The 15,776-nt window shown below is 35.1% G+C and overlaps 1 protein-coding gene across 2 annotated transcripts; it reads right to left on the bottom strand.

Moving 5' to 3' along the window:
* Nucleotides 1-8,484: 8,484 nt before the first annotated feature.
* On the bottom strand, nt 8,485-11,178 carry LOC110022324 (F-box/kelch-repeat protein At3g61590-like). Of its 2 annotated transcripts, XM_020721200.1 has the most exons (3): nt 10,794-11,178; nt 10,646-10,706; nt 8,485-10,037 (listed from the first exon to the last, which is right to left on the bottom strand). In XM_020721200.1, exons 1-3 carry the CDS (start codon nt 10,795-10,797, stop codon nt 8,810-8,812), a joined length of 1,293 nt encoding a protein of 430 aa, XP_020576859.1. In that variant the 5' UTR covers nt 10,798-11,178; the 3' UTR covers nt 8,485-8,809. The 2 variants fall into 2 exon arrangements, with proteins under 2 accessions (XP_020576859.1, XP_020576860.1); XM_020721201.1 differs by lacking the exon at nt 10,646-10,706.
* Between the last annotated feature and the right edge of the window lie 4,598 nt (nt 11,179-15,776).

Here is a 15,776-nt window from a genome sequence, read left to right as displayed (position 1 = left end):
GGGGAGAGACCTGCATGAAAAAAGTGGATTAAATGAACATTTTAATTTGTTTATTATATATGTGCTACTTAAAAGTTCTCATCTTTTTATTTGGGAATGATAAGTTATTAGTTAAGTTAATGTTATGTGTTTGAATTAGACCAAATGCAAGCAAGAAAAAAAAGATCTCAAACAAGCTAATAAGACTAGCACCCATAATATTGTTATTTATAAAATTTAGTATCCCGATGATATTTTTTAACTATCAAAAGGATATATTTACTCGCGTCACGATCAAATCATTGAGAACTTAATAAAAAATAAAAAATATGGATTGAAATTTTATTGTGAATTTTGATATTTGAGTGAGAATTTAAAAAACATATGAAAAAATCTATTATATTTATAAATATCAATATTTCGGGCGCTACGCATATAATTGCCTCTAAAATTAAAACATTAACTTGTCAACTTTACATAAAGTAAACATCCAAGTTTCCATTAGTGCTGATTGACTAATTCAAGAAAAATATTTTTCAAATTCAATCCGTTCACACCACCCAATCAGCCACACATAAATTCACTCACCATAAGTTTCTTTTCCTCCATTCAACCAAAATATTCATACACCAACTAACCAAAAATAAACATTAGTTTTCCCTTATTTATATATTTAAGTATATGTTAGGCACCAAACAAGTGGATCAGACAAACACCTCATTCAATCTAATCCCATTTTATACTTCTCTTTCTGTCATGCACCGCCATTGTTTGACTCTAGGATTAGACAAACACCACATTCTCTTTCTGTCATGCACCGCCATTGTTTGACTCTCCAAGTGAATTCATGATTCATAACGCAATAACCGTCCACTCAATCCATGAAAATCACAAAACCCATTATAACATAACCAAAACAGTTCTTCAGAATCGACTGACAGACAAGAACCAAGCAAATCCGTTCCATCAATCAAACACATTTCCATAACTTCTCAGCAAAGTCAAACAATAAATAAAGCTAAAAAACTCGTCTGAATCAGTCCTCATAATGGCTACAGCAATCCACAAGACATCTAAAGTTCCCACGAATCTAAGCTAACATTTCTGCTTCCTAAAAACAGCTGTAACTTCGGAGGAAACACCAGACAAGATGTGTCTGGTTAACTCCATTCTGTCTTGGTGGTATATTTAATTGACAGGACCTATCAAAATCTGCAGTGCACTGGAAAATCCTAGATTCGATGAGTGGAATAAGGTGTAGCTGATATTACATCATTGGGTACTAGACTTCAAACGGCCCATGTTTTCAGGCAGACAAACTGAAGTCTCCACAACAGTAGGAAACATTATATCCATACAATATATGATATTAATATTATTACACCACAGTATTATCAATATTATCTAATATTTTTTTAAGGAATGGTTAGATGATATTATATGAGCTTCCAACCATCTCAATATGTCTAACAATTCGAGTATCACCTTGTTTTGGCCAACCGTACCAGAGGGGATTCGAACCCCCGATCTGAGGATTCTTATACCGTTGATGTCAACCAACATATCAGGATACATGATACATCAATATTATCTTACATAAAACTTTCAAGTACCACCTCTTTAAGGTTGGCTGCGCCAAAGGGGATTTGAAACCCCGACCTGAGGGGTCTTATACCATGAATGTCAACCAACAGACCGGGATATGTGGTACATCAATAATATCCAGCATAACACTATTGAATATTTACATTTATCGACCTAAACTATTCATATCACATAAACAAATGTCACTGTTTTAACTTTTAAGAAATTGAATACACCTTTTCATGTATAATTAATTAGAAGTTAGATATGTAAATACAAGGAGATTAACTGATATGTATGCAAATCTTACCGAAAACAATAGCTTATTTGATCACATGTGTTGGCTCTAGAGTAGCCTCAAATCTCTTTCATTAGCAACACAAACTCATAAAATTGAACTAGTTAGATTATCTTATCAATTTTTAGCATCATGAAAATTAAAATGAAGACTTTTTACAAATATACCACCAAAGCTTATTGCTGAATAATTATCTCTAAAACAATCCTGAAATTTGTAGTTTTAATCAAATATAATGAAACAAGTCCCAATTAGCCTCTAATCATCCTTTTATTTGTCATTTTTCTCACCATTTCTCATTTCTCTATGATTTAGTTATTGCAACTAAGAGGATGCCTTACCTTCGGTCACAAAAAAAATGCGTCATCTACATGCATGCCACCCAATTTCATTGTATTTACATATCGTCTATTTTTTACATTTATACCGCCCAATTATTTCGTATAACATCAAAAATACTACAACTTTAGCTTTAAAAAAAAATTGAATACACCTTTTTATATATATATATATATAAGATTAGTATTGTTAACAATCTGATTTTAAGCTGAGCGGTGGTCGGCCCAAATGAATTGAGTGTGGCTCAAAATCAGCTTGTGGCTTGTTATATTCGACTTCGAGCCAACTCTGCTCGAACTTGAATCAAGCTCAATCCGGCTCAAAATTGAAACGAGCTGCACAAATTGAATTATTTAGATCCATTGCAACTCAAAATAAGTTCATGGCTCATTATATATATAATTCAAAAATAAAATAACAATAAGGAAGCATGAAAGCTGACACCCAAAAAGAACAACCATCTCTGCTTTGCAAGGACCACATAACTCAGAAGAGGATAGATTTACAGTAATTACTCCCCACATTTGAACAGCAAAGATCCAAAGCCTGTATAAATTAAAAAGAAGAAAGAGGAAGCCCTGCTCCCACAGCGTCGCCATTCAGATTTCAGAACAAAAAAGCCGTCCCTCTCTTCTGCGTCGCTGCCCTCTGCCCGCCCCTCTAACCTAAAAGCCCCGCTCTTTTTCTTTTTTTCGAGGAAAAAATATTATACTCGATTCATTATATATATATGTATGAAATCCAATTAAAATTTGACATGTATTTTTATCTAGAAAGCTAAGAAGTTTGAAGTCCATCCGTGCGTAGGGCTGTAAACGAGTTCGGCTCGTTTGAAACTGCTCGTGTTCGAAATTGTTTCGTGAACAGCATGTTCGTGTTCGGCTTGAAATTTGCTTGTTAAATTTAAATTGAAAAAAATAGATGTTAAGTGTTGGATTCGAATCTGAACCAAATGTATGCAAAAGAATGCATTAATCATGTTAACACACGATATGTTATGATTTAAACTTAGATATAAATATATATAATATATTCTTATATAAATATATTTTTTTTTTTGAGCTAAAATGAGCCGAATACAGGTGAACAAAAATTTGTTCGTGTTCGGCTCGTTTATAATGTGAGCTTTAAAAACTTGTTCATGTTCGGCTCGTTTACTTATCGAATGAGCCGAACACGAGCTGTTCACGAACAAAGAGACGAGCTGTTCGCGAACCGTGCAGAAGAGTACAACATGGTCGTACTGAGGAACTATAGCTTTCGCATCGAATTATTTATTTGGATGTTTTTTTTTACTTAATACAATATAATTATATTGAAGAAAAACTATAAATATAATCATGTTGTACTCCTCGTGCAGAAGAGTACAACATGGTCGCACTGAGGAACTATAGCTTTCACATCAAATTATTTATTTGGATGTTTTTTTAACTTTATACAGTATAATTATACTGAAGAAAAACTATAAATATAATCATGTTGTACTCCACGTCTCGGCTTAGATTTAAGATTCCGAACATAATATTCTCTTTTTTGGATGCCTCACACTCCTCACATTCCACTACAATCAAGCCTCCCATTTTTAATTTTGTGTTTTATTTGGTGGATTTACATTCCATTCTTATGTATTTACATGTCTAAGACTTCAGCCTCAACTTATATACATATGTACTATCTTTTTTGTACATGCAAAGGAGTGTTTCAATTCTTTTTAGTTAAAAATTGATATTTTGGATGTGATATTGAAGATATTGGTGATTAAAATGTAAGAAAGTAAAATTTAGAAGTTATGTATGTGAATACATAGGAATTAGGTAGTATTTATGTAAGTGTCCCAATTATAAAATATGTGATCATTGACAACCGGGACATATCATTTCGCCTTGTCTTTGATTTTAAGAGGTGGTATTTACGTTCAACGTTTGAGTATCAAATTACTAACTTGAGATCGAATTAAATGATTTTGAGTGAAGATTGCTAAAGTACTCATGAGAGTGGAGAATAGTCCTACGTCAAAATAATATAGGAAGATTTACATAGAAATCATTCAATTCTTATGTATTTACATATTTAATATTTAAACTTCAATTTTTTGAAAAAATTTTGTATCCGGACTTCGGACATAGCTCTACGTGCGGACTCTAGTAATATACCACCATGTGTGCTATTTCGGGCCCACTGATAACACATCTACTTCTGTTGATCTTGATCCCCAGCTAGCATTATAGTCATCCAAATCCAATGGCAAGCATTATAAAGGCAAAAGCAAAAGCAGTACCCCTCACTCCAGAAAATCTCCCACCACTACCTCTAATCATCGCGATCAAGTGCTTTGTCAAATTTGCAACAAATCGGGACATCTTGCATCTACATGTTGGTACTGCTTGAATATACACTATTAGCCCAAGAAATTTGTTCCCTCTCCACCGCCAAACTCTCATACTGCTTACATTACCTCGTTATCCTTATCCAATCCAGCTGATTGGTATCTAGATACTGGAGCAACCAAACATCTAACCTCTGATTACAGTCAAGTTCACCAACTCGAACCATATAAAGGCAATGAGACAATTATGGTTGACAATTATGGTTGGTAATGATAGTATTGTCCCATGAAACACTATGGCACCAGCATTATACCAACTCTAAACCGTAAGCTTTTACTTTCCAAGCTACTCCACACTCCTCATATTTTCCACTATTTGATTTCTATCTCTCTATAGCATGGTATAATAATTGCATGACTATTTTTGATGCTAACGGCTATCAAATTACGGATTGTTTGACATGGCAGTTTCTAATGCAGTTGAGGTCTATATCAAATTGTCGGTAATTACCATGCTCTAGTTGTAATGGGAGCTTCCTCTGCTCAGTGACATCAGAGACTTTGATATTTGCATCAACAAGTTATCCAGCTCATAGCCAACTAGCAACCTCAATTATGGATTTCACTCACTACTTCTCTGAATAACTCTTGTGATACTGCTAAATGTCATCATTTTCCATTTACTAATTATACTAGCCACAATGTACACCTTTAGCTTTAATTCATGCGAATGTTTGGGAACTTTCCCCCACAGTTTCTGCTCAAGGTTACAAATATTATGTGTTTTTCATAGATGATTTCTCACGATAAACTTTGCTTTATCCTATGTTTAACAAATCTGAAATTTTTCCTCATTTTATCAAGTTCAAACAAGAAGTTCAACTTCAACACAACCGAAAGATAAAGGTTTTACGAACAGATAATAACGGACAATATACCAGTCACGCCTTTCAAAGTTTCCTTACAAAGCATGGCATCATTCATCAATTGAACTATCCTTATACTCTACAACAAAATGGAATTATTGAACGCAAGCATCGACATATATTGGAAATCACTCGGGCTCTAATGGCAGACTGCAAAGTTCCTCCCTCACTTTGGCTTAAAATGGTTCATATTGCTATATATCTGATCAATCGCTTACAATCCAAAGTTATGAGCATCTCTCACCATATCAACTCTTATATGGTAATGTTGCTGGCTAAAATCACCTTAAATCCTTTGTATGTCAATGTTTTCCCTTTATACCACCTATCCACCAAAATAAATGCAAACTAAATCTATATCGTGTGTCTTTCTAGGCTATCCATCCCAGACTCTGTCTCTTGATCCCACCATTGGTATTAAGCTCAAAATCGCTCGACATGTTCTCTTTAACGAATCAGTCTTCCCTTACCTAGATAAACGTCCATCCCCTATCACTTCCTCCATACTTACCATCTACCCTTCATCTCTACCCGTACCCACATCTACTATGCACCCCATCCCATCATTTATCCAATCTACATTTTCTCCAAATGAACCTAACCGCACACCAGTCGACTCACCAACTCAGCCCGCAACATTCCTACCAGAGCAGTCTTCCTCTGGCCATAATCCCAACAACCTTCTCCCTATTACTAAACCTCTCCCACCAAAGCACTCAATAGTAACTCGATCACAAACATGCTCTCTTCCTAAGACGGTTAACAATGATCTTTTACATGATACTTCTTTACAGCTCAACCTATAAGCAAGAAGTTAAGCATGTTCAGTGGCAGCAAGCCATGAACGAAGAATTTCATGCCTTACAAAGTCAACAAACATAAAAACTAGTGACTCCACCAATTTATCAATCTATACTTGGAAGTAAGTGGACAAACTGCATTAAACGCAACAATGATGGTTCTGTCGCCAGATGCAAAGCTTGATTAGTGGCCTTCGGATATCAACAAGAATTTGGACTCAACTATACAAATACTTTCAGCCCCATCACTAAAATAACTATTATTCGACTCCTACTTATAATTACACTTCTTTATAAATGGAAAGTATTCCAAATAGATGTTTCTAATGCATTTCTACATGGTCACCTTCAAGAACTATTTATATGCACCATCTCTCTGATTACAAAGATCACTCCAAACTCTCTCATTTTTTTCTTCTACAAAATCCATCTATAGCCTAAAACAAGCTCTGCAATAGTAGAATACTATATTTACCACTCATCTACTTAAATATGGTTTCCTTCTCAGTATTACTGACCCATCTCTCTACATCTAGCATCACAACTCTCACTAACTTTATCTTTTTCTTTATGTCGATGAGATTCTTCAAATTAGCAATGACATTGGTATGATGCAACAGCTTCAAAATGAATTACAACAACACTTCTCTATGAAATTTATGGATATTGTTACCGCATTTCTCGAGATCCACATTATTCACACACCATATGATTATCACCTCAATTAGACTTGCTATGTTCATAAAATCCTTCACCGAGCTGAAATGACATCTTGTGAACCTGTTTCTACTCCTCAAATTGTTTCTACCAAGTCTTCACAGGGTCTCTATACTCCACTACCAATCCATCTCTATATCGGTAACTAATTGGTCCACTACAATATCTCACTTTGACTAGACCAGATATCATGGCTATTGCCGATTCTCTCTTTCAGCAACCCTAACAACAACTAGAGTCTCATTATCATCAATTAAAGCGGCTCCTCCAGTATCTTCATGGCACAATTGACTTCTTTCTACCCTTCCAAGATGGAGCTCACACTCTTCACACTATTTTTTATGCCAACTGGGCTAGTAATGTAACTGATCATCACTCAATCACTAGGTATTGTACATTCATAGGTCCAAATCTTCTCTTTTGGAATGTGAATAAGCAACCTACTGTCGCTAGATCCTCAACTGAAATTGAATATCGTGCCCCATCTTCCGTTGTTACTAATATTATATGGCTTCGAAGACTTCTCAAAGACTTTCAAATATTTAGCTCAACACCTACAACAATTTACCTTGACAACATATCATCAATGACCATAGCTTAGATTCACATCTTGCATGCTCGAACAAAGCATATTGAGATAGATTATCATCTTATAAGGGATCATACTCAGCCTAAGAAGCTTATACTTCAGTATTTGTCATCGGATGAGCAAATTGTTGATCCTCACCAAGATTATGCACACTCGGGAACAAACTAACAATATATCTTCAAGATATTATTAGTTTGTAGGGACTTAATAATGAATCCGACTTAAGGATAATTATACAGGGCCTTTAGTTAAACAACTTATATATATGTATATATATATGTATGTGTGTATATATATATATATGTATGTGTGTATATATATATATATGTATGTGTGTATATATATATATATGTATGTGTGTATATATATATATATGTATGTGTGTATATATATATATATGTATGTATGTATATATATATGTATGTATGTATCTATATATGTATGTATATATATATGTATGTATGTATATATATATGTATGTATGTATATATATATATTATATATATGTATATATATATATGTATATATATATATGTATATATATATATGTATGTATATATCCCATCTAATTGGTTTGTTTTAATGACATATCACTTCTTCTGTATTTCTATTTGTGAGTCTTACATCTCATGTATCTTTCCCTGATTTTCAGATTTGTGAATTCATGAATTTTCGAATTTAGGGTTATAAAATTCACACCTTTGATTCACCTTTAATCTAAATTCTCGAAACCCATGAGTCAAATGATTTACTAATTTAAAAAATCTTACTAACTCTAACTCCTACTTGTAGCCAAACTCATCAAAAATTTGAACCCAAATGACAATATAAGATTCAAACCCACGATCTCGGTGGGAAAGTAAACCCTCAATCACTATGTCAACAGGTAAGTGCACAATAGTGATATTTTTTTTTTATTGTGGCTGGAAAGATTTGGGTGGTATAATCATAAAACGTAAAGTAGTGTCAGATAGAGATATGAATACAAAGAAATTGTGAGCTATGTATGCAAATGCCCCATAAATATAATAATTAAGTTCCTTCTATATGAGCAATAGCACTCAATTACTCCAACTTTCCACTCATCTATTAAAACACTTGCTTCAACTTGGCCCTGCAGCTCCAACAACAGATACGAATTAAAATAGGGGGGAAAAAATCAGTATAAAAACCTGAAAAGAACAACTAATCCCTGAAATGCTACAAACAAAAGAAGAAAACAATGAAACCCCCCATTGCTGTTACAGAGCTTCAGGATCTCATCTCCAACCTCGGCTCAAAACAGAAACCAGTGAAGAGCTGGAGTGCAGACCTCTTCGTCGCCGGGCATCGCAGCGACCACCTCCATTGCTTGTGGCTCATATCGAAGGTCAGCAATGCCGGGGCTCCGTAGCTCTGAATGAAGATCAGATCATCCGCACCACTGCTCGCAAATACATCATCCAGCTCCCCGAATCCCTGAAAGAACTTCTGCGGCATCCTCGCAACCTCTCGCCATTCCTCGTTCCAGAGCTCCCATATCCCAATTCCCTTTATAATGTCCGACCGATCATGCCTTCCGATTCCCCCAACCATAACCAATTTGTCTCGCAGATTCATCAGCCGACCGCAGGTGAGGGGACATGGCACTGGAATCATCGTTCTAATTAGAGAGACATGAGGAGAGTTTGAGCGAAGCTTGTGTTTCACAAGGCCATGGCGACGCTCATTGTTGCCTGAGAAGGAGTAGACTAAGCAGTACAGGATTCCATTACATATCACACACTCATCGCCTCCTCTCCATCCTTCCAAAACTTCATTGATGGAAGCAACCCACAGGCAGTTTTCTGATTCGTAGATGTGTATGGTGAACTCCCATTGAAGAAAATCATGAGGAATTTGATTGGATTTCACCACTGCAACTGTGTAGCTGAGAGAAAATCTGTCTACTGATAATGCTAATGCGCTGTAATCTGGAGATTTTCCATTGGGGGGCTGCTGCAGCTGTTTCCAGTCTCTGGTAATGGGATTACAGACTAAAATTCGGTTTCGGTTTTCGTAATCCATGAAGCAGACTAATCCGCAGGATGAAGAGATGAACCAGTTGCATTTGTCGAGGCAAGGGAAGTTAAAATTGTACCATTTTTTAATGGTGGAATCATAGGCGTAGCCCACAATGTTCTTGCTGTGTGTGAACATGAAGTACCATGGCCTCTGCGGCGGCATTCGGCTCCATGAATATTTTCCAGAGTGAACTACTTCATGCCATCTTTTGCAGACAGACCCTGCTCTGATTATGCCCAAAACAGGGAGAAAGGAGAAAATTTTCTCCAAGATATCATCGGGGAGGATTGTGTTGAAGGAGGCTGAAGAGATTTCGGTTCTCTGATCATTCTCTTTTGAGAAAAGATCCAATTTTGAGTCTCTAATTCTGAGCTCGTTTGAATTCTGCCATTGATGCGATGTTCCTTCTTCCATTGACATCAAAACAAAGTAGAATCTGAGAAAGAAGACAGAATGGAAACCAAAAGAGTGAATTGATTCAACGAAGAGAGGATAATAGAAAATTGGATCAAACAAAATGGATTTTGCATAATACAAATCAGATGAAAAAAATGTCAGCTTTAGAGAAATGGAATCAAAAACATAGAGACAGAGGTACAGAACCAGCTTCTTCATTAGATTGCAGATTTATGAAACTTTTTTAACTAATTAGCAGCCAAAAGAAACAGTTATAGAAATTTAAAAAAAAACAAGATTATCCATTCCAAATCAAAAACAAAAAAAAAAGGATTTTTTTCCGGCTGCTTCATTGAAGTTCATTCAGCAAAAGACAAAGCCCACTCATTCACCGAAACAAAACATTAAAAAAATGCTATATTATCAAAAGCATTAAAAAAGAAAGAACAATGCTAATCTGCCATATTCAACCATGTGAGTGTAGGCCCATAAAACTTGGTTTACAAGCAAAAATGGCACAGAATAACTCATTACCAGGTGCTTAATACAGCACATAACAACAATAATAGTACTAATATACACAAAATGAATTCAAATCCTACAATAAAGCAAACAAGATGAATTTGAAATGTGACCATCTTCACATACCCTCCCTTCAGCGGATGCAAACCCAACAAAAGCTGCTCAAAGTTGAGAGCTTTATCACTCACTGGCAATTAAAAACCCTCTCTCAGAATAAAGTTGAGAGCTTTTCTTCATGAAAAACATGGAAAAACAAAATCTTCTGTTTTCTTACTCATCCTTCGCTACCAGCTTTTTCCTCCAAGCATAACCGAGTAGAGCTTTGAGCCAAGTCATTCCGCCTTCTCACTCTTTAAAACTAAAGATGAACAGCCCCCAAGAAACAGAAGAGAGAGAGAGAGAGAGAGAGAGAGAGAGAAATGCAACAAATTGCTGCTGCTTCGACAGAGCAAGGAACAGAAGCCGCCAGAGAAAAACAGAGAAAGATATTGGAGAGGATTACTTTCTTAGGCTGAGAGCTACATACGCACAACCTATGGTTTACAGCCAAAAGGAAATGATCATCCTTTCTGGCCGCACTCTTTTAGCTCCCTCCACATTTGGTCATTCCCTCTCCTTGCTTTTTATCCACTGTGCTCAAATTTGGTATCTTTCGTCCCTCCCTCCCTCCCTCCCTCCCTTCCCCTCTCTCTCTCTCACCCTCCCCTACCCTCCCATGTGGAAAGGAAAGAGATTTAGGGCACCACCTAAGCCACCGATATGTAATGTGATGAAAGAAAGCTTCTTTTCTCTTATAATATCACAACATCTCCTTGTAATTTAAGTAAAGGAGGGGCCACAAGCCTTTGTTTTGATTTCATCATTGGTGGCTGCACTCTTGGGGTCCTTTTTACCTAACTTAGAACTATCCTTTGCTCCTTACTCATTAAATGTGCTGTATCTAATGGGCATGAGTCCATGAGGAAGCAAAAATTCATGCTCATTTTCTTCTCTTGTCTAACCAACTTGGCAAATATCATAATAGAGACCTAGGTATGCCTCCATTTTTTTCTTTCTAGTTTTTTTCCCCCAATAATGGTTAGGTTTGTTTGATGGAACATGGTCCCTAATGTATAGAACAATTGGTCATGCCATGTAGCACCGTACTTATAGGGCTATACTAAAGAGAGGAAAAATATGAGGAAGGTTAGTATAATACAATATGATATTTACTACAATGTTTAATTATTGAAATTAAATTTTAAGATTTATTTCGTATATTAATGCTTCCTACACTTGTGAATGTGAATAGAATATATTTTTTACATATTCATCATTATTATTGTTATTATTATTTTGCTTAATTCTACTTTTTTTTTTATAAATTATGAAATATTTGTTTATTTTTCTACTTATATTAACTATAAAAAACATCATATTTATGTAATGTTGTCCTCAAGAACTATGGGTTGATTTGAAAATATAAGTTTATTTATGAAGTATTACTTTATTCATTAATCACATAAATGTTAGTCACCATGATAAATAATATATTTATTAATTACCTTGATCTATAATACAATTATTTTCCCATCATGAAAATACATATCGTTTTAAGGATTTATCAATGCTTGCCATCTCAGTCTAATGGTTTCCACTTAGTATTATTTTTTTTTCTTTCTTATTTTTAAATGTGGAGGAAAGGCCCCATTTGAATAAGCGAATAATTAAGTAGTTTGAGCACGTGTTGGCACTATGATCTTTAACCATATTGTGCAACAATATACAATATATATTGGAGAAAGATTTACATACAATGCTACTCAATTTCTATGTATTTGTGTATTTAATATTTATGTGCCGCATATTCTGGCATGTTGGTTGGCATCCATGATATAAGACTCCTCAAGTCTGGGGGTTTGAATCTCCTCTGGCACGGCTGGACTTAAAGAGGTGATGCTCGAATTGTCAGACATAATAAGGTTGATTGGAGGCTCGTATAATAGCCTCTCACCATTCTTTTTTAAAAAAACTAATATATATATATATATCCTTAAATGGAATGACCAGAGGCTATTATACGAGTCTGCAGTCATCTCTAATGTGTCAAACAATTTGTGTTTCATCTCCTTAAGATCAACTGCGCTAGAGGGGATTCGAACCCTTGACCTGAGGGTCTTATACCTTGGGTGTCGGAAATGCGGCACAGAAACACACACATATTAGAGGAAATTAAAATAATGATATTATTAATGTAATATGAATTATTGGTGTGGCATGAATACTAAAAATAAAATTTATGTGTATAATATGTAAATGCATAAGAATTAAGTGGCATGTATGTGCCCCACTATTATATTGGCCGGAGGAATCTTAACCAAATAAATGTAATAAAATAAAAACGCACTTTAACATTAATTTATAATACCAATAAATTTCCAACTCACATTCTGCATTATTTGACGTGTCAAAATGTGTAAAGCCAGGTGGCAAAATTTCCCACGGCACATGGCTTTTTCGCATTGGAGAAGGTCTATACGATTGATTGTGCTTTTTTTAGTCATTATTAATTTTATGTCAATTATTTGGCATTCATTTATTTGTTTATTTATTTATTTCTTTATTTTGAATGAGCTGTCAAGCTACTTTTTAAATATTTTAATTTTTTTTTATTAATGTAAAATTTGTGTTTTTTTTAATTAATTGATTTTTTTTATTCATTCAATTTTGAGGCCACCTAAATTTTTAGTAAATTTATATATATATATATATATATATCTTGTGGGAGAATTTGGAGTAATAGAGTATAATAAAGTATTAGTATTATGGGGTCTAGCCCAGTTGAAATGATTATACCATTCAAATGTGTTACAATACTTTATTTGCCCTTAAACAAAAGACAATGATGCCAAAAGAATGTGACATAATATTAGGAATCTGACAGTGGCGCGACCGCGATGATGAAAGACCAATGATAGAGGATGTTTGATGGTGAACTGGATTCATTGTTGCTGATGGTGGTGGTTGCTAAGCAACGGTGATCCAACAAAATTATTTGTGATGGCTAGGCAACGATGAGCTGATGATAAAGATTTGACAACATAGGTCTAATGGTGGCAATATCGTTAGTTGGACACCAGTGATCTAAGGATAATAATGACAGTGACCAAGCAATGGTGGCAGCAAAAATGACTTCAACCACATGACCACGTTCCGGTGATAATTGACAAATGTAGTGTGACAATAGTGAGGGTCAATAATAGTGATTTGTTGAATATGATAGTGTTCTGGTGATGGTGGCCAATGGTGGCCCAATGATTGTGTTCTATCGGTGGCAGCAGTCGCTCAATATTAGTCAACTGACTGTGGTTATATGATGGAGGCAACCCAACGATGGTTGTCCTACACAACGGTAGTGGTCTGGCAATGACAGCTTGATGACGACAGTAGTGGCACAATATCGGTCTGGTGTTGGTGGTTCGATGGCTATGACAGCCCTATTATAGTGGTTTGACACTACGATGGTGGCTCAGCATTGGTGCTTCACTGATGGCGGCTAATAATAGCAAGGACAACCCAGTGACAATGGTCCCGCACGACACTGATGTCTTGATGTTAGAAGTTTAGGACGCTTTTTGGCTCAATCAAGCGTCAACTTAACTGTGATGATCCTGCATGGTGGTGTTGGCTTGGTATGGTGGTATTGGCTCGACATAGATGGTTCGCGGGTGATAGCCCAACTGTTCAGATGCAATGGCTCGACGTCGATTGGGTGGTAGTGGTCTATAGTTGCATTGCCTTGTGATGATGGTGTGGCATGGCATTGATGCATCCTAATAACGATGATGACAGTCTGATGATTGTGGATCAACTGTGGCGACAGCAACACAACTATGTTGGCTTGACGTCAACTGTTTGGTACGACATCATTGGTTGAGCATCGACCACGTGATAATGGTTGCAACTCGCAATGATGGTTTAGTTGTGGTGAACCTTGAGAATCCTCAAGTGCTTGAAACTCTCTTTAATCTTCCCATTCTGATTTAGCACATTTTCATGAGTGAGAATCAATTTAAAGATTTTGGGATGTGACATCATCCATAAATATTGCATGAATTCGGATCATTCCATCAAACAACTCATAGTGTTTCCCTTGATTAGATGTAGTTTTATGATTATTTGAATGTCTCCATGACATCTTGATTAAAGCGATCTTAAGCTTATTGGATTCATCTCGTCGAAAACGCTTGATCTAATTATAAACTTGTCATATTTTAAGATCATTTGATCTGTCAAAATTTCTTCCAATACTTCTTTTTATATTTTAAGTGTATTACATGAGCTCACTTGGACTTACATCAGATCATTTTTATGTCTTTTGGTTTAACTCACTGAGACACTTCATTTGATCATAATTTGGAGTGTGTGCATTTCTAAATTTAATTTTTAAAGCTTAAAATAGTGTTATTTTATATTTAATATGAAACATTTTGATGTTATTAATGTTAAAAAAGTAAATTTTAGGCCTATATATATATATATATATATATACTACACACTCTATGTATGAATTGAGCAATCACAATCCAAAAAAGTCGTTTTAAAAATTGTAGCCGCACAAGCATTACTCCATTATTAAAGCTATAGCAAAGCTACAGAAATGCATCACAATCATAACACATGTTGAATCATTATAACTAAATCTTATTCCACATTGCATGCACTGGAATGATAGTGAAGGATAAGTAAATGTGGGCAACACAGACATTGTTATTTCAAAAATAGCATTTACACACATGTCACACAATTTTTATGTATTTACATATTCGACCCCTAAATGTTAGTTTTCTTTTACATTTTTTCGCTGAAATCTTTCATGCACGTAAAAAACATCGGTGTTTAACTTTTTTTTTTTAAGTGAAATATGCTTTTTAATGCGTAGGTAAGATGGGTCGGGTGTAAGATTGAAATTTAGTCGTTAGATATGTAAATACATAAGAACTGAGGGGTGTTTATGTAAATTGCCCTGTTTAAGAGATTGTTGATTAGGATTGGTGCACTTACTGAATGATCTTAAGCCTAAATAAAATTAAAAACAGGGAGCAATATGGTAGCCATTATTCATAGTGGGAACACCACTAACCCTAGCTCTCCTTTACCTTATTTTTATTAGTTTCTTATTTTGTAATCATTAGGGTTTTAACTCTTTGACTTGTTTCTATTTTGTGGTATTTTTTTTCTTGAATTTATTTGATGAGTCATGGATGCAACTTTGATG

Source organism: Phalaenopsis equestris, unplaced genomic scaffold (genome assembly GCF_001263595.1).
Source record: "Phalaenopsis equestris unplaced genomic scaffold, ASM126359v1 Scaffold000180, whole genome shotgun sequence".
Classification (NCBI taxonomy): Eukaryota; Viridiplantae; Streptophyta; class Magnoliopsida; order Asparagales; family Orchidaceae; genus Phalaenopsis; species Phalaenopsis equestris.
The sequence above is the reverse complement of the archived record's forward strand: the minus strand, read 5'-3'. Positions and strand labels throughout refer to the sequence as shown.

What these genes read in the sequence shown, in the direction of transcription:
- LOC110022324 (XM_020721200.1), bottom strand. An exon ending in TTGCATCCGCTGAAGGGAGG is followed by an intron (nt 10,038 to 10,645) that starts GTATGTGAAGAT and finishes CTTCTTTCTCAG; the next exon opens with ATTCTACTTTGTTTTGATGT.